Raw genomic sequence first — 27,697 nt, forward strand, 5'->3', positions numbered from 1 at the left:
TCAATTCCTTAACCTTACTCTTGTCTTTTTAAAGGGTGGGCATTTTGGGGAAGGGATGCGGCAGAATTTCTCTTATAAGAGGCATTTTATTTTATGCCTCTCAGAATTACCTTAAATTACCTGTGTGGTAAACAGAGAAGGCTGACATATATTTTTATGGAAAATCAATGATAGGATTTTACAACTTTAAACAAAAAAATCCATTAACATATCTAGGATGATAAAGAATATATATTAATTTCAACTTGAAAATGAATTTAAAATGGAAAACACGTTCACCTGCATGAACTAACTATAGTCCTTTATGATTTTTAATAGCAATTCTATGGAAAGTAAATACAATAGAAATCATTCCATTATGAGTTAAACTAGGATCATTTGCATTTAATGAATATAAATCTATTATTAGCTGAGATGGGCTTCATTGATTTCTTGTAATTCTACAGTGAACCTTATGAAAACAAGAGGAAAGGGTCAAATTTGTGACTCTATAGTATTGGTATGCATTTTAGAAATGGCAGAAAACATAAATACATAATATGGAAGTTGCCTTGGAAACCCTATTTATTTTTTTAAAATTGAGTCTTACATAATAAATGACAGCTAGAGTGTGAGCATGTATCCTCTTGTTCCTCTGGGGCCCTCTTCCCTTTTGATATGTTTTTGTTTTAGAGGACTTTGTTAAATAAATGCTTTAATTGGTTGTGGCATTGCATATTAAATTAAAAAACCAAAAATTACACCAAAAGAATTCTTGTGATAATGTTTGAGTTGAATTTTTATAAATGGATAAAGGCTTCTAACTGGCTCATTTTAAATGGTTGGCCTTATTTTCTCCTCTTTTTTGGGGGGAGGAGTGCCTTTTGCTTACATTTCTTAAAGTCTGATTTGAACCTCTGAAACCAGCTCAGGCCTTTTCTGTGCCAGCTCCTTCTGTCAAGCTTCCAGGCGCCTGCCCTCCTTTGAGCCTGAGGGATAGTCCTGGGCTAACCTCTTTCTCAGTCATCTGTAGCTGTGTGTTGTATTTGTTCTAAAATGATATAATTGACCTAAAGTTGCCCCAAAGAGGCTAATAGGAATCATCTCCAAAGTACCTTACGGCTTGAAGCTATGTGGACCAGTACAAACACAGTGTTTGTCTTCTTTAATTTTCTCTTTGTTACCCGATTCTGTTTCTCTTTTGTCTTTCTTAAAATAGTCTCCCTTTGTTAAGATTTTTTTTTCCATGTTTTGGGTTGGGCTCTTCTGGCAAGGAATTTCTTGGGGAAATTGATTGGAAATGGAACGTGTCCTTCCCTAAAGCAGTCTGGCCTTCGGAGAGGGTGTGAAAGACGGGGACCAAGCTGGGGTTTGGGTGCTGTGCCAGCCATCTGTGATTACGTTGCCTGAGCTTCCTCATCAGCCACAGGCCAACATTTTGGACATCCAGAGTCTGAGGATTCTGTATATTTCTAAGTTTTCTGCTGACTTTTACATGATTCTTTCATTTATCTTGTTTTTCATCAGAATGCTTTTCTCAATGATTTCAGAAAAATCTTTTTGTTCGTCCTTTGATATCCTGTTCAGTGTATGTATTTTTTACAACTATAGGTTGTCAATGTTATTACTGTGTTTGTGGCTTAGGGAAAAAATATATGTGTGTTTATATATATATATGCACAAAATAGAGGAAGGGCTAGGGAAGAAGGTGAAGACAGCTTTACGTGTCTACTGTTTTTTTAGGATTTGATGCATTCACTTGCATTGCGATAATCTTTTGTGGATAACCCTTGGGTCCATTTTCTATCCAGACGGCCTAAATCCCTTTCAGAAGTGCTGAAAGCAACTGGAAAAGAACAACTCATTTTCAGTTTATGGACTAGGGCTCCTCTCTTTTTGCAGAGAACAGGCTGATGGGCCTCTGATGTTGACTGTTTTGTCCATTTATGTCTGACAGCTTTCAAAAAGCACGCTTGAGGGCTCGCTGTGTTTTTCTGTAGGGACCACACGTTGCTGTGTAAGATGTATGTGTGCAGAAGTGCGCCTCTGCTTGGCCGGAGAGGATTCATCTGTAGGCAGAGCGCTAACCATCCTCCCCTGTGTGACGTCCACCTTGGGGAAGGAGGCGGTAGGACATGGTGTGCTTTAACTGGTATGTGTCTGTGTAGGCACTTTGTCACGCTGACGCTTGGTGTGCCTAAGCCGGGATGTTCTTTCTTACAGGAAAGTATGCACAACATTTGCTATCACATCAACTGGAAGAATAAAGTGTGTTTGCTTTGTTAAAACATGCCTGGTTCAAAGCACCCCCCAAATCTTGACTTTTATAGTTAAAACTGCTTGGGTGGGAAGGTGCTTTTGCTCTCACTCCCTCTTCTTCCATTTTGCTGTGGACTTGCTGTCAAGTTCCATGAATATAGACTTGCTGGGTAGGACTTCCTCTGATGAGGCCCTGAACCCTTATTTAGTAAGATTCATACACCTTTTCCCCTTAACTCACTGCGTTTGTGTGCAGAGGGACCTTGAGGCTTGGCCCTCTGACTTGTGCCATCTGTGGGTTTGACAGAGTGTCATGACTCAAAATAGATGAGGGGGTGGCTTTCCATGCACAGCTACAAGGGGGGTGGCTGCACAGCTGAAGTGTAAGGAGCTGCTTGCTGCCTTTGGACCTACATCTGCTTAGGTAAAGGGCTGAGTGACGTAGCGCGTGCTACATCTAGGTTACATACCAGGAGTTTTATTTTTTGTTTTAAATACCTTGTTCATCTGGGGTTCCCAGCGCAGGTGATCAGAGGGGCGTGGAATGCCTTTATATCTTGCTAGAGAACACATGTTCCAGGGACCACAAGGCTTTGTGGTTGAAATGACTCTTCTGAAAATGATCTTTGAGTTTCCTCCCCCCTCCCAGCACCCACACTGATCACTCTTGTGAGGGATCGAGAGACATATGCTTGCATCTGTGCTGGCATAAGACTCAAAACCCTGAGAAGTCTCAATTTTTATTAAATTAATGGGGAGCATGGAGATTAGAAAGGAAATTGCTGTTTCTATGCAAGAAATGAGAGGATAGGAGAGTTTCTGTGGAAGTGAAGGGACTCAGGGCTCTGTCTGTAGAGGACTGATAAATCTATTTGGATAGATTTTTATTTATGCTACATTAAGAGAGAAGCTAGAACTGTAAGACAGGGAGAGGAGTTTGAGGACTCTATTTTAAGAATTCAGGGGCCAGGAAGTGTGCTTTTGTTCTGGAATAAATTTGCTTGTGAGCAGTTGCCAAGGGGAACCCCAACCTTTTTTCAGTGGGTGGTTATTTCTTGTTTTTAAGTGTCAAGTGTGTGGTTGAGTCATTTAAATGCATGATTTAGCTGGTAGAGTAGCCTTACCTCTGAACAGGAGGAGGCAGAAGTGGTGAGCCTTCAGGGACTATTTAAGATAGGATCTGAGCGGTTGTCTTCATTGTTGAAGTCACTTTATCTATAATGGGAGTCCTGAAAGGACAGCCACGAATTCCTGTGATGCCAGATAAGTTGCAGGGTTAGCTAGAAGCATGGGTCAGCAAACTGAGAAGTGGCAAGTCCAGTTTTTGTTTTGCTGGCAGTAAGTACATTTTATTGTGAGCAGGTATATCTGTCCGTTTTAGAAGTTTAGAAGATTCCCCACACCTTAGCGTTAACTCTGATGACTCTTGGGAGTTTGAGACCCACCTATCTAGCTGTTTGCTGTTTTCTCTCTGTAGGTGTTCTGTCAAGATCTTAAATATCTTTGATTCCAAATAACTCCTCTCTCCCTTAAACTTGCTTTTCTTGCTGATTCTTAATGTTGTAATGTTGGGGCAAGTCCCCAGTTACCCAGGCTAAAGCCCCTTATGGCATTGCGCCTCTTTCTCTTTCCTTCTGTAATCGCTTGTCAGATTCTGTAATGGTCTCTAATTGAGTGCTGTCATTGACCACTCATTTCTGCAAAAGCATCAGTCTCTGCATTTGTAGTTTTCACTGTTGTCCTAAACCAGGCTTTCTTCTTCTCATGTGGGGACTATTTTATTGCCTTCCAGTTGGTCCCTCAGTCTTCATCGTAAGCTTCAACACAAAAATCTGCTTGAACATTGTTCATAAGTCATGAGATGAAGCAGCTTGCTTCCTTCACCTGCAGTCTCAGCTCTCATGGCCAACAGAATATCATAGAAACATATCTTATTTCACATGTACAGTGTTCTTATCTCTTGCCCTAGACTTCTTTTTAATCTTCATTTTCAAATAAACATCATCTCCAGCCAAACCAGATAACAACTAGCATGCCTCCTGAACACGACTGTGATGTTTCTCTTTCTCTTCCAAATCTTTCTCCATCCAGACCTGCCCATACTCACTCCCCTCCAAATCCTTTTTTCTTCAAGAGCCTTTTCAAGTAGCGTGATTTCTGAAGCCTTCTTTAATTCTTTTAGTTAGAATTAATCTCTTTTCACTGCAATGATATAGCACCTTGCTTTCTTTTCTATTGGAGTATGTATGTGTATATATGTTGTATGTATGTATTTTTTTTCTATTTTGTTTGTCATCATCATGTGTTTAGAGCATACAGGATGCGCGGAAGCGTAAATTCACTGTCCCATCTTGACTGGATAGTCACTGATTATTTTTTTTATTTGATATTGTCATGGTTTACAAATAATGTAATTTAACAGCCTGCTTTATTTATACACTCTTCCAGCCTTTCTGGTCATTTTGAGAGACCCCAAATCACAGAAATTCAGGTGAAGTATAGTCACTGTCCATTTAGTGATTCCATACTTCTTTGAGGGCATCATAACTCCGTGCTTGAGTTAGAACAGAACAAAGCATCTTAGTTTTATTCTGTGCTATATCTTCTGGTTGATGAAAATGATATCAGATAAGTGTTTTACCATGATTCCCCACCTCCACTTTGAGCTACTCCTTTCTTTTGGCTGTAATTTAAATGTTTTTTTTTTCTTCCAGTTTTATTGAGATAAAACTGACATTTAGTTAATAGCCATCACCTGACAATTACAATTTTTTTCTGTTGTGTTGAGCACTTTTAAGATTTCTTCTCTTAGCAACTTTCAGATATACAATTCAATATTAACTAGTCACTATGCTGTACATTACATCCCCAGAAATTATAACTGAAAGTTTGTGCATTCTGACCACCTTCACCCATTTCTCACTTCCTGTCCCCTGTCTCTGGCAACCACCAATCTCTTCTCTGTTTCTATGAGTTGGGGTTTTTTAGATTCTACATGTAAGTGAGATCATACTATATTTGTCTTTCCCTGTCTGGCTTATTTCACTTAGCATAATGCCCTCAAGTTTCATCCATGTTATTGCAAATGGCAGGGTTTCCTTTTTTTTTTTTTTTAATGGTTGTATAATATTTGTGTGTGTGTATCACATTTTCTTTATCCATTCATCCATTGATGGACACTTAGATTGTCTCCATGTTTTGGCTGTTGTAAATAATGCTGGAATGAACATGGGGTGCAGATAATTCTTTGAGATAGTGATCTTGTTTCTTTTGTATATGTACCCAGAAGTGGAATTGCTAGATTATATGGTGGTTCTATTTTTAATTTTTTGAGGAACCTCCATACTGTTTTCACATAGTGGCTACATTAATTTATATCCCCACCAACAGTGCACAAGGGTTCCCTTTTCTCTACATCCTTGCCAACACTTACCTCATTTTTGTGTGTGTATGTGTGGTGGTATCTCGTGATTTTGATGTGCATTTCCCTGATGATTATTGATGTTGAGCATCTTTTCATGTACCTGTTGGCTATTTGTATGTCTTCTTTGGAAAAACGTCTACTTGGTCCCTCTGCCTGTTTTTAAATTGATCGATTGATTGATTTTTTTTTTTGCTTTTAAATAGTATGAGTTCTTTATATATTTTGGATATTAACCCTTTATCAAATATATGATTTGCAAATATTTTCTTCCATTCATTAGGTTGCCTTTTCATTTTATTAATGGCTTCCTTCACTGTACAGAAGCTTTTTAGTTTGATGTAGTTCTACTCATTTATTTTTGCTTTTGTTGCCTTTGCTTGTGGTATCAAATTTAAAAAATATCATCGCCAAAACCAATGTTAAGGAGCTTACCGTCTGTGTTTCACTCTAGGAGTTTTATGGTTTCAGGTCTTAACATTTAAGTCTTTAATCCATGTTGAGTTGATTTTTTGGTATGGAGTAAGATAGTGGTCCAGTTTCATTCCTTTGAGTGTGGCTAGTCCAGTTTTCCCATCACCATGTATTGAAAAGACTGTCATTTTCCCATTGTATATTGTTGGCTCCTTTGTTGAAAATTAATTGACCATGTATTCATGGGTTTATTTCTGGGCTCTTGATTCTGTTACCTATTTCTGTATATCTGTTTTTATGCCAGTACCATATTGTTTTAATTACGATAGCTTTGTAATATAGTTTGAAATCAGGAATTGACGTACCTTCAGCTTTGTTCTTCTTTTTCAAGATTGCTTTGGCTACTCAGGGTCTTTTGTCTATTAGAGTATTAGTAACACTCAATGTAGCACAACTAGTTATAAGACAGTTATAAAACAGACTTTGATATTTAATCCTCCAAATTGATTGTAAGCCCCTTGAGGGCAGTTGATAAACTCACAGATATATTTAGTTGAGTAACTTTGTTTAGGGCTTTTTTAGTTGGTCCGGTATTCTTGTAAGAATCAGAGGGCTGGCATTGGTCTGTGCAAATGCAAGAGTCAGTCCTGAGTCAATGTATATGTGATTTATTCACAGGCTATTAAACATGGATATCAGGCAATGATAACTAAGCTATTAATAATTTTATTTTGGGGTCGTTTTTCTACCTCCAGTTTTCTTTTCTACTTCTAACTTTCTCATACTTTTAGCTGCAAAAGGTAAATATTTATTGACATTTTTGTTCCCAGTCTTTGCTAACTCCCTGGTTGCAGCTTTTATGTAGAAGGGAGCAATCTTTTCCTCTTTGTCATCATTGCGAAAACATTTTTCCTTATGTAAGTGGGTACAAGTAGTTCACAGCACATGGTTTACATCACATTTCTTTCCATCAACATCAAAACAAAATTTTTACGTTACCTGGCAGAAGGTTACTAGTAGATATTTTGTCTCATTGCCTTAGAGACACCTAATGCCGAGGGACTGTACACTTTGGCCGAATGCTTGTGAATAGGGTCTTCTTTTGGGAGTAATAGCAAATTGTGGTGTGGCTTTTGGGGAGCGTTTGGTGTTTCAGAGCAAAGGCGGGGCAGAACCACCTAGCGATTAAGAGCAGAGACGAAGCTGTGGTTTTGTCACTTACTAGGGAGTGACCGAGGACAAATCCGCAACTCTTTGAACTGCAAGTGCCTCTTTTATGAAATTAGAATGTTGTGAGGGTGATATGAGCTGATATATGTATATATATACCTATATATGTAAAGAATTAAAAGCGTGGTACCTGTCACCTAGCAAATAACTCAATAAGTGGCAACTGTTTTCATTATACCATTAATCATAATGACGACGACGGTCAGCGTCGTCACCGCCATCCGAGGAGGGCAGGTGAAATCGACTGGCTCTGTGCTTTTGTTTTTGAGTTATCTGTAAGAGTGATTTATTCATTACAAAGTAGGTTATCGTATGGATAAATTTGATCACAATAGAAATAATAATATTGCTTAAGCATGGGTTATCTTATGAAAATACTGAAAGAAGAATCTTTATTATAGCCAGTATTATCACTAACTCCACAAAATCATATGTTAATACAGTTTTTCTGTTGTATTTGTGGCTCATTGAGAAAATCCATGAGGATATCCTCCTTCGTGAGTTTTGGTTTCAGGAACATCAAATTGAGGCAGTATCATAAGGTGAGCAGGGAGTGTAGGGAACTACACCATTGGAAAAACTAGCTCCACACTTAAATGGCTGAGTGAACACGTCTGCTGGGACACTTTACGACTGTGTTGTGTTATATCCCTCAGTTGGCTATATTGATGTGTGGTGTCCTTTGTGAGGTCATTAGTGACATTATCAACAAGACCGAAGTAATGATACTGAGCTAAAGTCAGCTACCTACCAGACTCACATCCAAGGGACTGCCAGGCTGCTATCTGTATGGGGTGGGCACCAGCATGGTTTAGGTAAATAGAACTGGGTTTCTATTCTCTGTCTCTAATTGTTGGGAAGCCCAGTTAGCCAGGGGATAGCATGCTCTCTCCCTGGGCTGCTAGGGTTGCTGTTGTGCCGTAAGCACCCCTATGAACAGGTACAGCAGTGTGAGGAGTGGTGATGCTGAGCTCTGACAAATGAGTGCCTTCTAAGTTGGCTAAATTGTGGTTTTCACTATCAGAACAATTGTGGACGTTAGGTTTTGCTTAGGGTTGACTGAATGACGAGTGGAAGGCCCCACCAGCGACACCAACTCTTTTGCATGACTTGGGAGAGAAGGGATGGTTGTTGCAGAGAAGGGATGGGAAAGGAGAGACCTCCAGCAGCAGAGAACGTATGCATGTGAAATATTTTTCTGGTGAGAATCTTAAAAATAAAGATGAGTCTTAGAATTTAGGAGTTTGTCAGGAAAAAAAAATGAGAGCAGAGGGAAAATAAAATTTTAAGAAATGCCAACTTTTAGTATATAATTTATAGTAGTCTAAAATGGATTTTCTGCAGAGTCATAGTTACCAACTGCACTGAAATTCTTTGATTTAGGATGGTTATGCTAATAGATTCTATTCATTCAACATGAACCCAAACATTTTAACTGTAACATAGTTTACGTTGAGATACTACGTTGAGATACTATATGTTCTTTACTATCCTAGGTTAAAATTGACTTCAAAGTAAATACTTTGAGTCGTGAGATATCTGTAAAGTATAAGGTGTGTTGTCCAGACAGGTCAGAACTCCACCCATTCAGAAAAATAGGGTAGTGGTTTCCCTGTAAGATGTGGGTGTGCCAGCCGCTGTTGTAAGTGAAAGTCTTAGGCCGGTCAAATTGCTCAAGATCAACTCTAAGTTAGAATTGTTTTTAGGTGATCACACAGTGTTATCTTTTTTGTTTTTGTTTGCTTAGCAGACTAAAAGGAAGTAAGAAGTTTTTCACTGGAATTTTCATTTTTATTTTTTATTTTTATTTTTTTGGGGTTCTGAAAAAGACTATTTAAGGCCTCAAAAAAAAAATTAAGAAATTCCATCAGTCCAGTAGTGGAAATTTTTTTTTAAACAAATGAGAAGAAAGTCAATAGCTAACACAGTGCAAAACTTTATTTAGAAATATACAGCGAGCACTAAGGAGTGCTTGATCTGGAGGGTTTCCCCTTGAAATTATGGTACCATGAAAGTCTGGCTAGAAGAAACTTTTTTTTTTCTTTAAAGCCCCCTTAATGAAAGCAATTATAGCAGTATTATGTATGTCATTTTACAGAAGGATCATGGCATGGTTTTCTTTTACTTTTTCTGTAAAGTTTAGAACTCCTCCAGGGATTGAAATGTAAGTGTGTTGGCTTTCTGTTTTAGTGAGAACTTTATTCAGAAGGGGAGAACTCAGGAAGGGAGTTGTACCAGAATGGAATTAAACACTTGCCAAAGAACCCGAAGGAGGCATGAGGGTCATTGTCCTGTTGAGTGACAGAAGACTGCAACTCGTTCTTTGTGTAGAGGGGATTAGTGGTTGAACAAATTTGCAAGTACAGCATGCAGTTTTGTCAGATACACAATGACATTTCTTTTCACAGCTCTCTTGACTTTATACTATGTAAATAACCTCAGTTGTCTCTGAATTTTTGTTTCTTTAATTCTTATTGGACTGTAACTTTTATATAGTCAGTTTCCTAGGGTGTTTTGTATATTGTTTTTGAATTGTGGTACACAAATTGGTATGTTAATAAATTCCTTCTTGTGTGTTTCCTTTTCTAGTTTAACATAATTTCATAATCTAGACAGTCTCTTTTTATTATTGGATTATTATGTGATAAAAATCCCAATTAACTTTCTTGTTTCTTTTTTTTTTTGTCTTTGTAGGCTAAGAAATGGCATTTCAAAAGGCAGTGAAAGGGACTATTCTTGTTGGAGGAGGTGCTCTTGCAACTGTTCTAGGCCTTTCTCAGTTTGCTCATTACAGAAGGAAGCAAGTAAGTAATTGTACATGTATTGATTATATGAAACTTACATCTGTTACAGAACTGTGTATGGGGCATGTGTAGACTAATGGTATTGTTTAGAAATTACTGTCTCAGCCTGATCTGAAAGACACTAATTTAGAATACTGCCTTAATGATCCTTGAGAACTGTGTATATCTCATTTTTTAAAAAGTAAATTTCTTTATCAGAAAGCATTATATTATTTAGCCTCTGTTTGGCTCTTTGGTTTTAAAAGACTGCTTCATTTCCGAGTGCCAGGGTTTATTCATTTAGACTTTCCTTGTCTAATTCATCCAAATGTCTGGATACCTTCTATGTTCCTGCCAAGAGTTTGTCTTATTAGAAGGCAGGCAGCGGAGAAAGGAAATGGAAAAGAAAGAGCCTATACAAAAGGCCCAACTTGGAATCTTGGGTTTATTTCTGAAAGGTTTATGTAGTGTTATTACTTTATAGTGGGTAAAAATTCTTAGTGGGAGAAAGCTATGAAAATGAGATTGGCATGAAGTTTCCAAATAATTCAAGTGTTCAGTTTATTTTCATTGTTTTTTTTTTACCCTTTGTACTACAACTGTGCCTTCCCATAGTTCAAATCGATGCCAGGAAATAACTTTGGTGAATGGTTTTGTTCTTTTCAGGCTTGAAATACTAACCTCAGTGGTTAGTACTAATCTCCTGTTCCCTCTTCCCCATGTCATTAGGGCATTTTGAGATACCAGCTGGTTGGTACATTCCCGATTCAGAGACGGAGGTGAAAGAATTTGGGAAGCTATTTGTAGCTGGGCTATCTATGAACTACCCACATCCTGCATATTTGTGAGAACCTTTAAGCCCTGCCTGGGTTCTCTTGTACTTGTTCTGTTTCTTTGCGCTACTGTGTGGTGGAGCCAGCCATGTTGCTTGGAGCCTCATGTCCTGAATGGGAAATACCACGTTAAAAACACATGTTAGGAAGAATCAACTTGCTGGCTTATAAATAAAAAAGAAGCTAATTTTTAGTGTTACCTCCTAAAGATAGACGGTATTGACTAGATAATGCCGCTTTTTTTTTCATTCTTAACTGTGAGTACATTACTCTTAAGGGTTCCCTAGGTATACATGTTGCAGGTATTACTGACTTGCTATTGAAGCTCAATCTCACCCACAGAACATGCTTGGTGCACTATTTCTTTTAAAATGTTTCCTTGGTTCCTTAAAAGTAAGTGTGAGAAGATGTTGTTTCTGCTCAGGCTATTTCAGAAATGCAATTCTGTTTGGGACATGGACTTTAACAGATTAGATTACTTCTGCCATCTTTACCAGTGCTATCTGAAATGAGACTGGAAAATACCAGTGCCAAAGGTCACGATATCTAATATGTTGAGTTGTTGCTAAATTTGTTCATGGTTCATGTCTGTTAACCATAGTAAGCATGTTCTATTTCAGAGTTTATAACTTAACTGGGTACCTAGGGAATACTGATATTTTTTTGTTGTTGCTGTTGTTTGACTTCTCTTTTATTTCACAGAATAGAATAAGCGATACTGCCTCCAGTCCATCAAGTTAGGGGTTAATTTTAGTCAGTAAAATCAAGCAAAACAAGGGTGTATTGATTCCTGGGACATTTTGTCATTTTCTCCTTCCTAAGTTAGACATCCTCACCACCCTAATAGCCAAATGAAACAGATACCAGCAGTTTCAAGTCATTTATAATTTTAATCTGACAAGTTCTTTTGAGAAAAATCACCATAGGCATATTCAATCAATGAGTTGCATAAGACATATGCCCAAGTGTGTGTATTCTTTTGTGGTGATTCCTGTCCCTTTAAGCCACTGCCGTGGGTAGCAGCTTTGGATGTAGCCATAGGGATTGGCAAAAAAAAAGAGAGAGTGGTGTGTGAGGAGAGAGAGTAGACCAACAGAATTGAGCCATTGACATAAAATGACCACAGGCCTCAGCTGTCCTCTCTCAGAGAATACCTGCCAATCAGAGCCATTCTAGGGGAGGAAATTTTCCTGACTTCAATAGTCAAGAAAAAACTGCCTCCTGATACCCATTATTTGGCTACATTTTATAGAAGCTGTGACCTTACATGTGACTAGGCATGCTCTATTTTTCTAGAGAGAATGCTTAAAGTATTGGGTTGTGTTTTTATCTTTTTTCCAGTTTTATGAGATGATTCCAACCGATAACTCGTCCTCCTTTAAGAGTAAGTTGGTGTTGAAAGTCCAAGGCACTGATGGCTGAGGAAGCTGTCTGCCGACTTTGAAGTTCAGGCACATTTTACTGGCATTCCTGCACTCGAAGCTCTGCCTCCTCTGTCCCCTAGCTTGTGCTCATTTGATATTCCTGGTGCCTATCTTCCTTCATAAAATACAGGCAGAGGTTGTATTCTAAATACAGACGGGTTGATTCTGAAAGTTGGTCAATTGTTTCAGCACCTTTGGTGACGGGATAGTGCTGTAAATGTTTAGCTGCCAGGTCAGCTCACAAAACCCTTTTAAATTAGCTTGTATTTGCAAGGAAAAGAACAGAAAGAAAACTATTATATATACTTCTTTTGGATTAAATGGAAAACATGATGAAATCCACTGAGATGTGGTCCACTTACCTTTTACTCATTTGCTTGAATAAAAGCTACTGTAGGTGAGGAAATAGAGACATTTGTGAAGACTCTGGCATTTCTTGGGGCAGATTGGAGGTTAGAGGCGATAGCAAGGATGTTTTTGTTCCACTTTACTTCGTGGCGTGGCTTTTCTTCAAGCAAGCATATTATTAACACTTATGTTACATTTTTCGGTGGCGAACAGTCTCCACTGTGGACCTGAATGAAGCCTAGAGGTTTTTTTTCTTTTGAGATAAATAAGGTCAGGTTTAGAAAGGATGGAGAGTATGGCCTAGGGAGAGAGCTGTTGTTGTTATTATTATTAAATTTAGAGCTAGGCAACCTAAATCTTCAGTTCCAGTGAGGAAGCTGATGGAGGAGAGAAGATGAAAGGAATGTTGGCCGCTTTTGACTGTGTCTACTTGCAGGAGGTTGTGACCACAGATGGCATCCACACTCCAGGCTCCCTCCAGTGATGCTAGGATTTTTTTGAGTCGTCTTGGAGAGGCTCCCTATTCATTCCGTTTCCCCTCTCTTTTCATTTCCTTACCCACATGTAGGTGACTTAAGTTTCCACAAAGCCGTCTTGATTTTTCCTCTCCCCAGACCAGCCATATGGCATGGAACAGGGGGCTGAGTAGTGGGATGTAAACTTCCCAGCACTATTGTAAATCCCACCAGGGATGTAGCAAGCAAACGCCCCTGCACAGATGCACAGATTTTCAGGAGTGAGGTATTTGCTACTCACTGTTTAGTGTATGTCTGTTTAATAATAAACTTTTAATTGGAAGGGACCTAGAAGACATCCAGTCTTCCTTTCAGGACAGTTTGCTCTTCTAGAGTTTCCTTCCTTTTTAGTGAAAGGGAAGTGTCACTTCGTGGGACAGCTTCCCTTTCTTTTCTTTCTTTCTTTTATTTTTTAAGCTCCCTATTGGAGTATAATTTCTTTACACTGTTGTGCCAGTTTCTGCTGTACAACAAAGTGAATCATCTGTATTTATACATATATCCCCATATCCCCTCCCTCCCGTGACTCCCTCCCGCCCTCCCTATCCCACCCTTCTAAGGCATCACCCATCATCGAGTTGATCTCCCTGTGTTATGCAACAGCTTCCCACTAGCTATCTGTCTTACATTTGGTAGTGTATATATATGTCAGTGCTACTCTCTCACTTTGTCCCAGCTTCCCCTTTGCCCCCCACGGCTTCCTTTTCTAATTCCAAGCTGGTAGGAGAATACAGTTTAAATTAGTACAGAGGGCCTTGGGTAGCTTCAGAGGCAGTAAACCTTAGTGAGGAACAGCGGTGAAGAGCGTTACAGTCAGGGCTGCAGGAGGGTTCCTCAGAGGGGACGGGAAGAATGGGGGCAAAAATAGGGTAGGATTGCAAAGTTTTAACTGAGGGCCACCTCCGGCTTTTGTCTTTTCATTAAGAGGGCCTTTTTCTGGAAACGTAAAAAAACATTTTAAACTCCACATTTCTTTCATACCTTCTAGGTCCTAGCTAGAAACTGGTGTGACAGTGTGGGCTTCTTTTCAACCCCAGTGGTGTGGTTGATGTAACAAAGATCTATTTAGGTCTGAGGGTGGCCTTCTCACGTACCACGCGCTCGGCGTGTTCCTTCCATTACCTACTCTGGAGGTGTGCTGGGCTTTGTGAGCCAGCTCTGAGGTGAAGCCTGAGAACCACAGAGAGCTTTCTCAAAGCCCGGATGTGAACCTTTTTTTTTTTTTCTTTTTTTCTGCACCATGCGTAGGGAGGGAGTCTCTTTTCAGTGTGAGGAGTGACATTATTAGAATCAAAGAAATGAGTGATTCTCACTGATGTTCTGTTCATCAGCAAATGTAGCAGAAAGGACAAGAACACGATCTTTGGAGGTCTTTGCAGGCTGTCTGCCTCTGACACCCAGCTCTGCTCCTGAACAGCTGAGTGACTGTGGGCAGTTTTCTTAAATTTTCTGGGCCTCTTTTCTACCCCGTCTGCAAGATGGGGAGACCAGTGGTACTTCCCTTGTAGGGCTGTTGGTGAGCAGGAAAGCCTGGGAGGATTCCTGGAATATAGTAAAGTTGCCAAAAGTGTTATTCCCAGGTGATATGAATATAAAATAGTGTGGTTGTAGTTAGAAAGTTGCTCACATCATTGGAGGTCCTTGGGTTCAGGGACACTGTGTTAAGACTGAGGTTTAGTAGCAAATGGCACGTCCTTCATCTGAGCTTGCAGGAGAGTGGTTACAGTCACACAAACACCCTTCTGTTTTCTCCTCTCCTTGGTTCCTAATCTGAAGATGAGCCAGTAACAAGGTAGACAACCTCAGTTATTGGCTTGAACTGTCTTCCTGCTGTAATAAATTCCTTGAAGTTTCCAATGTTTCTTTCTTTCTTTCTTTTTTCTATTTAAGCTTATATAAGTTATGGCAGATTTGATTTATATGGTGATATGTTCTAAGAAGTTATGTAAATATAGTAGTCTTTTTGATAAATTAATAAATGTATAGTACAGTGCTATTTGTTGTAATTCAATGGTGAAATAATTTAAAAAGCTCTTTTTAGGGGGGTGGTGAGTTAGTTTTTTGGGGGTAAATCAGAATTTAGCTTGAAGAGAAATACAATTAAACTTGTTCTTTCCAAAGCCGATGATGTAGTAATATTTGTTAATGACAGGAGCTTCATGCTTTGCAAAATAGCCTCTCACTTTGTAAGAGACAGCAATTCATTATACTTTGAGTGGATTACTAAAAGCTATAGTTTACTTTGTTATGCATGGTAATTAGGGGAACATGAAAAAAATGGTAGTGGCAATGTTGTTGATAGTGTCAGGTGAGTTTAATTATAGGTAAACATACTACCTTTGTGAGGAAAAGTACTTATGCTAATGACAGGCAAACTGATGCATGAAAGTTAAAATCCATAGGAATTTTGAGAACATTGTTTTAATCTCAGTTTCTCCCTCTCAATACATTATTTTTAAGAGATTCTAATAAACCAGGGTTTTTTGATTGGAAGTACCAATGACTCAAAATTCAAAAGATAAGATTGGTGCAGCAGCAAAAAAAATGGAATGATCATATCTAGTCAAAGTACAGTCTACTTTGGGGGTTATTTTAATGGATCCTCAAATGAAAAGATATTTAGCTCCCTGAATGTGTCTGTTAAACAAATGTGGCCGGGTTTTGGTGAGCTTGTTATTGTGCACAGGTTATGAAAGTTTCCAGAAATCGTTACTTTATAAGGTAAGGACACTGTCACTTTACTCCCAGGCTTTTCCCCCTGCCAAGCACTAACCAACTCAGAGTATACAAGATAATGGTCACAGTACCTGACACGTTAGCAGGTCTTTAGTATCTACTATACTTCTTTCTTTTCCCCTGATATAGGATATAAAAATTTTGAAATAGACCTAGCCTTGTTTGGTGTAATAAAAAAAATTACAACATCAGGTTTCTTTAAATAGCCAAGCTCTCTCTTTTTTTTTTTTTAAGATATATTTTATTATTTATTTATTTTATTTTTGGCTGTGTTGGGTCTTCATTGCTGCACGTGGACTTTCACTAGTCGTGGAGAGCGGGGGCTACTCTTCAATGCGGTGCACGGGCTTCTCATTGCAGTGCCTTCTCTTGTTGCAGAGCATGGGCTCTAGGCGTGTGGGCTTCAGTAGTTGTGGTGCATAGGCTCAGTGGTTGTGGCACGTAGGCTCAGTGGTTTTGGCACGTAGGCTCAGTAGTTGTGGCTCATGGGCTCTAGAGCACAGGCTCAGTAGTTGTGGCACGGGGACTTAGTTGCTCCATGGCATGTGGGATCTTCCTGGCCCAGGGATCTAACCCGCGTCCCCTGCATTGGCAGGCGGATTCTTAACCACTGCGCTACCAGGGAAGTCCAGAATAGCTAAGCTCTTGATTGGTATAATGCTGCTTATGTTAACCACTGGCCAGAGAAACTGGTAGAGGTTAGAGAAGCTTGAAGTTAAGATGAATATCAATCAAAGAGAAATCAAGATTATAAATACAACCAATCAAAGAGAAATCAAGATTATAAATACAACCAATCAAAGTCATAAGCACAACTAAATACTAGTGAAGATGTGGAGCAACAGGAACTCTCAGTCATTATCGATGGGAATGCAAAATGACACAGCCACTTTGGAACACCACAGTTGGGTGGTTTCTTACAAAACTAAACATATTCTCACCATATGGTCCAGCAATCACACTAATTGATATTTACCCAAAGAAGCTGAAAACTTATGTCCGCACCAAAACCTGTACATGGATATTTATAGCAGCTTTATTCGTAACTGCCAAAACTTGGAAGCAATCAAGATGGCCTTCAGTAGATGAATGAATCAATAAACTGTGGTCCATCCAGACAATGGAACATTATTCAGCACTAAAAAGAAATGCGCCATCAAGCCATGAAGAGACATGGAAGACCCTTAATGCATGTTACTCAGTAGAAGAAGCCAATCTGAAAGGGCTACATACTGTATGAATCCAACCATATGGCATTCCAGAAAAGGCAAAACTATGGAGACAGTCAAAAGATCCATGGCTGCCAGGGATGTGTGCAAGGAGATGAATAGGCAGATCACAGAGGATTTTTAGGGCAATGAAAATACTCTGTGTGACACTATGATGATGGATACATGTGTTATATATTGTCCAAGACCATAGAATGTACAACACCAAGAGTGAACCCTTAAGTAAACTTCTGACTTTAGGTGATTATGGTGTATCAATGTAGGTTCACCTTTGGTAAAAAATGTGCCACTCTGATGAATGATGTTGATAATGGGGAAGGCTATTGTGCACGTAGGGGCAGGAGGTATGTGGAAAATCTCTGGAATTTTCTTTGTAAAACTAAGTGCTCTAAATTTTTTTTAAAAAAATTATGCTTAAAATCATAAGCATAGCCTCTAGGACATGATGTCAACTGAGAAAATTTCAATTGTAAAAGTTCTACTTAAGTATCACTGTTCAATAGTATCTTTGATTGAATATAACTGTTTTTTGAATGCGCTAAGTATCTTTAAGAATTTAATCTCAGTTGTAAACATTCTTTTGGCTCCTAAGCTAAAGAGTATCTGTGGGTTTGAGATCAGTAGCAATCTTCCTGAGCACTGATGTAGCTGAAATTATCACATGACACATTGGCTTTCTGCTCACCAGATTGCTTTTAACTTTGTGAGGCAGTTCTGGCTACCAGACTTGTTTGTTCTCTCTGAGTAAATAGTCTTCCATCTCCAGAGGCATTTTTCGTAGGTCATAAACAGCCTTTCTCTTAAAAAAAAAATCTTACAAAGTGCTATAACAGCAACTGTTCTTAAACAGTCTTCATTTTTGTTGATTTTAATGTTTAGGTGGGAACTGTAGTGTTAGATACCATATGAAGAGTGTATATTTAGGAGGAGAAGGGACTGGTGGTTGAAGAATAGGCTTCAAGGTTCATCTGCCTGCTTAGCGAGCTGTCAGCCTCAGCATTACATCAAACATGAAGGTGGAAGTGTCTCTGCACCATGGTTTGCTAGGGCTTGCATTTGTTTATCTGTCCTTTTGGAGTTTTATCTCTGTGGCTTCATTTTTCTATCAATGGTGGGGCCTCACCTGTCAGAGGAAGATTCTGGACTGTGTACAAAGTATGGGAGTTGCAAATCTTGGATTGTAATGCTAAACATGTCTCATATTTGTGTATTAAGTGTCGTAAGCTCGTTGGTGTAATAAGCAGCTCCCAAAGCTCAGTGGCTCTTCACGGTGAAGGTTTCTTTCTTGCTCCCATTACACTTCAGTGTGGATAGGTTGGGAATTGTTTCTTGCAGTTATTCAGGGACCTGTGTCCCTTTATTCTAGTGGCTTTGCCACGTTATATGGCTGTTTGACCCACTGGATCATTTCCAGCCAAATGTAGGGGAGAGTGGAAAGTGTAATCCAGGAGTGTTCTCTGGAAGAAGAGAAAAAGTGCTAAGCATCCAGCCCTTAAACCTGTGTCCTGACTTTAATGTCTAATATATTTTGACAAATAAGCTGTATTTTTTTTTTTGATGAGAGTTTTATCATTAGAGTTTGTGCCAAAGATTGTATCATTCATTTCTTCTCTTGTTTAGAACTTTGTGCATAGATTCCTGGAAGAACTGTTTTTCTCCTAAAAACACAACTGAATATGTTGGGCCTGTGTCTGATATCTAAAGCTTGATGAGGATTCTGAATACACTGTATTTTCCAGAAGACCAGTTGAAACTATTCTTAACTAACTCTATATGGTTAACCATTTCTCAGAGGCATATTTCATTAAAGCACTGAAATTATGCAGACAGAGTTGGAAATGTTCTTTGAAGTGCATCCTATCATCTTCCTTATAATTTTGGTTTTTATTTAACACTTAGCTCCCAAAGTGGGGCCATGGCAATATCTTTGAGTTATAACTCACATCAGGCCTTCGAGGAGTTTGTGATGCTATTTTATTGCTGGCATACGGAATCTGCGAGGTTAACTGTGCTGCGATAGGTCACACAGTGAGTCAACGACTGAGCTATGATTAGCGTTGACAGCTGGTGAGCTTCTAGGCTGTTGCTAACTGAGCAACATTGACATTCATTTTGATTTGACTTTGCATTTCACTTTCAACTATTTATCCATTTTAAGGCCTCTTTAAGAAACTTTTCAGGGATTTTGTGGGACTGAGGAAACTTTCTATAAGTGCTTTGGGAAAAGTCCACTAGTTGCCTTCTCCAGCTTAATAGTTAAATTGTGTTAATGCTAGGTAGGCCTCCTTTAGGTAGAGTTTGCAAATTAAGAAAATAGATGCTTTAAGAAGTTAGGCAATGTTAGGCAAAATAATTTTACTTGCTTTATTTCCTAATGTGTGATTTTTCAACAAAGAAGTTCTGAGATCCAATTACATGCTCGTGAGTGTGAACTAGAAAAATTATAAATATGTATATATTTGATGAAATAATTCACAGAGAAATGGAAAGCGTGCATCACAAATTATACCCCAAACTCTTTTGAACATAGAATTAAAATGCAGCGAAGGGCCATCTGGATTGTGAAGCTTGGAAATGGTCCTTTGGCTCGTTGGGTCAGCGTTTTATTCACCTGAGAGGGATGGGGAGAGAGTGAGCCCCATTTCTGTTCTATATCTCTTTCCAAATGTGTGTGTTAGAGAGGTTTTTAACGAAAAGTGTTGTTCCATGGAACCCTGGGTGTCACTGCCTGTTGTGGCTGGCCATGGGCAAAGCAGGTTCCCTAGGATTTCCGACTCCACTGGCTACCGTCAGCAGCTTGCTCATTTGCTGGTGTCAGTGAGGCTGGCGGGTCTGGGGCCCTAGGTAACCCACACATATAGGGAAACATAACCTAGCAGAGCTGAGGACATGGGATTTGGAGTCAAACCTGGGATCAGATTCTGAGTGTCTCAGTTACTTGCCCAGGGAATAACAAAACTCAGTGTCCTCATTGGTCAAAGGATGCCTCCCTTCTGTGTCATTGTGAGACCCAAGGGACCCAACTTGTTAGTATGTGGGCTAACAGCAGCTCTTCTTCCCTCTCTGCACTCCCTGCTCTCAGGCTCCACTGCAGATCCTTTCATTCTCAGCACACTGTTGGAATTGAAGAGCAGTATCAAGTTTGGACACCTCCAAACACGTATTCTGTGTCTTTAAAACACATATTTGAAAACTGATGAAACATATGCCTCAAACCTCAGATCATGTAGTGATGTGATTTTATTTGAAATAGATTCAGACAAAGCCAAAGGGTTTTCCCTATTTTTTCAGCTATAAAAAAGTTTTATCATGTAATGATTTGGCACCTGTTAGCCACTCTTCCTACAGAGTAATCATGAATCCCTCACCCAGCACATTTACACTGAGAAATGTTGCTTACTGTCCTGTGAGTATAAGAGGAAACACCATTGTTTAGAATCACAAAGTGATTCAGGAGGTGAAAGGTCACTGAAACATCTTGAGATTCATTCTAAGGAGATGCTTATTGCATTTCCTTTCCAGGAATATGGAAATATATTATTTTTCAGTGACAACAAAACATGAAGCAATTCCCCTTAAATCTAATGATTCCATTATCAATATATGATTCAGTCACATACTATGAGCGAGTAAGAGTGATAGTTGCAGTAAGAAGTGATTTGCATGAAACCCTACTTTATTCTCCAGATATTACTATACATGATTACAGGACAACCTGGTTGTTAATTGCCTGTGTTCTTTAAATATGCACTTCTTTCAGAAATAGACACTAATTATTATATCTTGTATTCGGTCTCACCCGAAGTTGCAAATGTCTAGGATATTTTTTTTTTTTTTAATTTGCAAGTCTAATGGTGTACAGACAGAGTAAAACTGATCTCATTCTGAATCCCATTCTGTTCTCTGGGATGTAAACTCTCAAAGATTATGAACTTGGCTTTCGATTCTATGTAGGTGTTTTATGTGCCAGTCTTTTGACAAAAGCTGTATGTTTGCTCTCAGAATGCTGGAGGAATTTTACCCTTTTAAACTGTAGCGGAACCTTTGCTTACAAGTTAAAAAAAACCCACCTACTTCCCCACAGGCCATCATAATTAAATATAATCAGAAGTACCATCAAAGTGATATTAAATGTTAGGTAAGAATTTTTTGTTTTGGAGCCGTGCTTGGACTTAATGCCAGGCTCAGGGCAGTTTGCTTTGTATCTTGGGCTCTCGTTTCTTCCAACATCAGTGGCTGAATTAGGTATTAGATCCTGAATCTGATAGTGCTGGGCTTGTCCTGTCTTTAGGCCAGGCTTGGCAAACTTACGTGCCTAGAGGGGCCAGACTGCTGCAATGCACGTGTGAAGCCAGTGAGTGGGAATCCTGGGCTAACAAGGGTGCACAAGCCCTGCCTAGGGGCAGCGGCTGCTGTTCAGTTTCAGCATATTGATCCCAGATAGAAATCCTAATTTTTATGTGAAATATAGTAATTTTTGTTATTTATTTATATTGTTTTTAAATTGAAGTAGAGTGGACTCACAGTGTTATATTCGTTGCAGGTGTACAGCATAGTGATTTGATATTTTTATAGATTATGCACCAAAGTTGTTATACTATTAATGACTATATTCCCTGTGGTGTACATTACATCCCTGTGACTTATTTATGTTATAATTGGTGGTTCGGACTTCTTAATTTCCTTCACCTGTTTCTCCCCTGCTCCCACCCTCTCCCCTCTGGTGACCTGGGTATTTATTTGAAGAAAACAAAAACACTGATTCAAAAAGATACATGCGCCCCAGTGTTCATTGCTGCATTATTTACAATTGCCAAGATATGGAAGCAACCTGTGTCCACAGACAGATGAATAGATAAAGTTGTGGTATGTATATGCAGTGAAATCTTAGCCATAAAAAAAGAATGAAATCTTCCCGTTTGTGACAACATGGATAGACCTGGAGGGTATTATACTGAGTGAAATTAGTCAGATAGAGAAAGACAAATACTGCATATTTTCAGTTATATATGAAATCTGAAAAACGTAAATGAATGTAACAAAACAGAAATAGACTCACAGATACGGAGGATGCTTTTTAAATATTGGATGTGTAAGTCATGTTTTTAAGAAAGTAGTATACTGACCAATTCACTACAATGACTTCTGGTTTTAATACATGCTGTGCCTATTTCCTTTCCTGGTATTTTCACCCAGCTAATGTCTATTCGTCTTTCTTGCCCTGATTAGCTGTGGTTTCCAGGAAACCTTCTCAGGTCTGGATCATGCCTCCCATGGCTCTTATAGCTTCTTCTCTATCTTTAATCTACCTGTTAAGCAATATTATAATTTCCTCTTTATCTTTTTGTTTTGTCCTCCAGTCTGTAGAATCCTTGAGGGCCTCCAATACACAGTGATTGGATGAGGTGGTGAGGTGTCTTCTCAGGGCATGTTGCCTTTCCAAGGCTTCTCCCAGAATTTCTGGATTAGTCCTATAATGGAGACTTTCTCCCAGTTTCTTGTTTAATCAAACTGCCTTGATTAGTTTTTCTGGGGAGTTTGATTAGCAGGTCTGGGAAGACTTGAAGCACAAAGGCCTCTTAAAGCGTGCTGTTACTTACCACTACCATTCTATTCCTACTGCTTTTCTCTTATTTCTCCTCAATCAACAGATTCTAGAGAAGGTAGAGTGCAGATGTGTTTTTGTGACTCAAAGCCATATGAAGTCGAAATGAGTCTTTCTCTTGTCATAATTATAAGGAGGGCCTTAGGCTGTGTTTACTGCCTCTAAAATAAACTTGATGCTTAGCTTCTCAGTTGCAGCACTTTCCAGCTTTTATGAAAAATAAAATGTTATTTTAAATGTAGTGTCAGAAATTAAATAAATTACCCTCAATAGTGCCGTGTATTTTAAAAAATATATTTTTGGAAGGACTGTTCAGCAAAACCTCCACAACAGAACCATACCAAAAAAAAAAAAAAAAAAACAATACCCCAAAACTTTCTGCATTTAGCAATTGGTGGTATCTCATCCTATTATAACTATTTAGTCTGGTTTCTTTATTTTTCCTCAAATTATACGTAGAATCAGTATGTTGTAGTGATATAAAACTTAGTCTGTGTCTCCAGGCTGAATAAGTTCAATTCCTAGCTCTACCATCTACCAGCCGTATAATCATAGGCCAAAGTACTTACCTTCTGTGTCTCAGTTACTCCTCTGTAAAATGGAAATCATAGTAGTACCTAACTCAGAGTCATTGTGAGGATTAAGTGAGTGAAAGAAGTGAAACCCTAATAATAATGCCTGGCACATAATTGCTGTGTACATGGTTACTTATTATTTTTAAAGTTAAATTTATTGAGGTATAATTTGGGGTGTAATTTACATGCAATGAAGTTCACCCTTTATAACTTACAGTTCTGTGAGTTTTGACAAGAGCTTACGGTCATATAACCACCACCAAGTCAAGATACAGAACATTTCTATCATCCTCAAAAGCTCTCATATTCTTTGCAGTCAGTCCTCCCCACCACATCTCCAGACCCTGACAATCACTGATCTGTTTTCTGACGCTGTACTCTGGTGTTCACAGAATATCATGTAAGTGGAATCATGCCCTATGTAGACTTCTGAGTCTTTCCTCTTCCACTTGGCACAGGGATTGGCAAACTTTTCCGTAAAGGGCCAGGCAGTACACGTTTTAGGCTTGCAGGCCGTACCTTCTCTGTTGCAGCTACTCCACTCTGCTATTGCAGTCTTGTACTAGGCATGAATGATTGGGTGTGGCCGTGTTGCAATAAAGCTTTGTTTATTAAAAGAGGTAGCAGCCAGCTTTGAGTGGAAAGCCATAACTTCCCAACCTATGACTTATTAGCATAATGCTTTCGAGATCCATTCGTGTTGTTGTGATTGTCAGTAATTTGTTCTTTTTATTGCCTGTTATTATTCCAGTGCATGGATGTACCAGTGTTTGTTTAGTCATTCACCAGTTGAAGGCTGTTTGAGTTTTTACTAATGTTTTGGCAATTATAAATAAAACCACTGTAAAGATTTGCCTGCATGTTTTTGTGTGAGCACAGGTTCTGATTTCTCTTGAGTAAATCATCTGGTGGGGGGCAGGAGGGTTGTATGATAAGTGTATGTTTACCTTTTTAGAAACTCTCAGATTGTTTTCCTATTTGAGGAATGGAAAATGGCTGGATTATTTTGCACTTCCATCAGCAATATGAGAGTTCTAATTGTGTTATATTACCACCAGCACTTGGTATTGTTCATTTCTTTCTTAAATTTAAGCTACTCTGAAAAACTATGAAGAATCTTAGAAACTAAAGATGCTTACCTTGTATCTTAAGTTGAAAGCTCTTGAAGGGTTTTACACATGGAAATGGCATTATTTGGGTTTTTAAATGATTACGCCAGCTGTGGTATGGAGAATGACTTGGAAGGAGGAACGGTAACTGTGTAAAGAAGTGTAGGAGGATATCATTTCAGTATAGAAGAGAGGGAAGATACCTGGACTTGAAAGGGGGCAGTGAAGATAATGTGACTAGATGTGAGAATTTTTTAGGAGGTGGAATTTATAGAACTCAATGATTGATCAGATATGAGACAAGAGTGTGGTACAAGCAACTAGATATATAATTTACTGAGATAAGGAAAATTGACAGGGAAAAAGGTTTGGGGAGATAAAGTCATCAGTAGAATTTTGAGATATATGTGAGACATCGAAATGGAGGAGCCAAGTAGGTAGTTTGATATCCAGATTCTGGAATAGGGGAACACAATTGAGGGTCAGTGTGGCAGAGAAGATACCTGATTATATGGAGGAAGATGAGGTTCCCTGGAGAGAGTTTTCAGTGAACTGAGAAGAGTGAATAGGACAGACCCAAGAGAAATCTCAGTGATTAATGTTGGACAGTAGACAGACATCCAAAGGAAATTAAGAGAGAGTGGTTCAAGGGGCTGGATAGAGAAAGAGAAAGAGAGCAAGAGAGAGATGCCATTTCAAACAGTCATCTTGCAGATGCTGAGGTGCGTGAATGTGTTGAGATGACAACTGAAATGAGGGTGAAGAGTGCTCATTGGGTTTTGCAGCATAGTGGACAATGGTCAGTGTTGGTGGTGGTGGTCGTGGTGGTGGTGCCGGTGTATATGTGAAAACCCACATTAAAATTGAGTTGGAGGGTGAATAGGAGGCGAGGCAGTAAAAAAGTAAGGGTATACAGATATTCCAAGAAGTTTTAGGCTGATTGTTATAAACATATGTAAGAGACATTTTTTACTGTTTGTTAGAATGCGACAGGTTAGAGTGTACTGATGAGGATGAGGCAGGGGATGAGGACAGGAGAAACAGCGTAGTCGGTGGAGAGATGTGCAAAAGCCATGAGAAATGCCCATCAGATCTAGTGTACTTGCTGAAGAAGAGATTCAGCTGAGTTTAATCTTCACTGTTGTGACCTGTGAGCAGAGTAGAATGGGGGCTTTTAGTTTTACCAAGTTCTAATGAACTCTAGCATAGTACAGTCCTACATTTATTTTTCAACTATTTCTAGAAAACTTACCAAGCAGCAAATGTCAACACAACTCTTTTGATGTGTGAAAATACTCTGGCGGTTTAGTTACTTGTCAGTCTCATGCCCAAGTCTTATCCATCTGTCATGGCCCAGTTGAAAGCCTCAAATGAAAGACTCTCCCTCCCTAATCTGAATGGTCATAGCCTGGTGCTTTTTTTTTTTTTCTCTCTTTCTATATTTTGGCATTTGTTCTTGTATGTATTTACCATGTGTGTGTGTGTGTGTGTGTGTATACATGTGTGTGTGTGTATATATATATATATATAGTTTTCTTCATTCTTCTCTTTCGATGATGGAAAACAAAGACCACGACTGAAAGGTGTTATGTACTCAACAGCATCGGTCCCTAACCTTTTTGGCACCAGGGACTGGTTTTGTGGAATACAATTTTTCCATGGACCTGGGGCGGGGGGTGGTGGTGATGGTTTTGGGATGATTCAGGTGCATTACATTTATTGTGCATTTTATTTCTATTATTATTACATTGTAATAATTATACCACTCACCATAATGGTGACAGGAGGTGGAGCTCAGATGGTAACGCGAGCAGTGCGGAGTGGCTATCAATACAGATGAAGCTGTGCTCACTTGCCTGCCGCTCACCTCCTGCTGTGCGGCCCAGTTCCTAGCAGGACGCAGACTGGTAGCGGTCTGTGGCCTGGGGATTGGGGACCCCTGCTCCACAGCACCTGGCCAGTTACATTTATTTAGCTTGTTACCTTGAATGCATGTGAATATAAACATGGGGAAATGGTTATTAGCAGACAATTAGGAGTTATATAAGGAAGCATAAGATTTTTGGTTTGGAATCTGAATTAATAGCCTGAAAAATTATGGTATCTGATTACACCCTTTTGTATTTATGATACTTAGTAAAATACGTTCTGAAAGTTTCCTGTTCCCTGCTATTAAGGAATCAAATTACTTAACAATAATACAGCTCCTCTTTGGTGTAATTAATAGTTTACTACCTACTTTTGTATCTTTATCCACTCAGACTGAGGGTAACTAAGAGATATAGAGATAGAAACATCACAGGGGTTTCATCCCATGTTGCAAATGAAGAAACCAAGGCCAGAGAGATAATCAGCCAGAAGTCCCTTTACTAGTAAACACAAGGGCTAAGATGTAAGCCAGGACCCTCGATTCTTATCCAGGTTTCTTTCAATGTAATCTATGGCTTCTAGATTTTTTAAAATAGAAGTCCAATTGGCCTGATAATAATTAATCCCAACTGTAAGGAGTACTTTGGTCTATTTCATTTAAACGAATAAAAAGTCACTTCTCAGAACAGTCTCTTGGTCAGAGCGAAGACCACCTTTTCTGGAAGAAGCTTGGCCTTGTGGTTCAGAGCTTCATCCGTGGCCCTTCGGCAGAACGGGAAGAGCGCTGCCTTTATGGGTTGTGCTGACGCTGTGATTGAAGGAAAAGAAAATAGAAGCCACATATCTGTGGATAACTAACTGCTAGGGCAGCAGTGGCCAGCACTGTTCAGTACAGGGAATGAACCTAGTATAATAGCATTTTGGAGAAAAAACAGATACATAGCTGTTTTTCTAAGCTTTTGACTTCGACTTATGGCAACTATTTTTTTTTTAAGACTCACATCATTTTTGATTGAGGATGATAAGTTACATTCTAATGAAAGAACAAGAAATAAGAAAAAAGAAATTATCCTTTAGGGGGACTATGGCAGGCTTTACTTGTATTATTGCTAAAGCTTTCACAAATTGAAATAATGTGTGTTAAATATATAGAATTATAATTTTATGTTAAAACATTTAATGGGGAAGCCTCTGACTGAAATCTTTATATAATATTACTCCCATTGGCCAGAGCTGGTTATTAAACTGCATAGTAACTTCTTTTGAACAGATTCTTTTTAATTGTACTGACTTAAACTTTACAGATCCCCGAACTCTGGAATATATTTTTGTCAGGGGAATTAGAAATGAAGAACATATACGATTAAG

The 27,697-nt window shown here is 38.9% G+C and overlaps 1 protein-coding gene across 4 annotated transcripts in view; it reads left to right on the forward strand.

Moving 5' to 3' along the window:
- The window catches only part of GPD2 (glycerol-3-phosphate dehydrogenase 2), a 131,140-nt gene that overhangs the window by 23,224 nt on the left and 80,219 nt on the right, over positions 1 to 27,697 (forward strand). For all 4 annotated transcript variants that reach the window (XM_057745036.1, XM_057745034.1, XM_057745035.1 and 1 more), the window contains one exon: positions 9,998 to 10,107. In XM_057745036.1, coding sequence (XP_057601019.1) covers positions 10,006 to 10,107 — 102 coding nt within the window. In that variant the 5' untranslated portion in view covers positions 9,998 to 10,005. The remainder of the gene's footprint in view (positions 1 to 9,997; positions 10,108 to 27,697) is intronic.

Source organism: Hippopotamus amphibius, chromosome 8, assembly GCF_030028045.1.
Source record: "Hippopotamus amphibius kiboko isolate mHipAmp2 chromosome 8, mHipAmp2.hap2, whole genome shotgun sequence".
In the NCBI taxonomy this organism is placed as follows: domain Eukaryota; kingdom Metazoa; phylum Chordata; class Mammalia; order Artiodactyla; family Hippopotamidae; genus Hippopotamus; species Hippopotamus amphibius.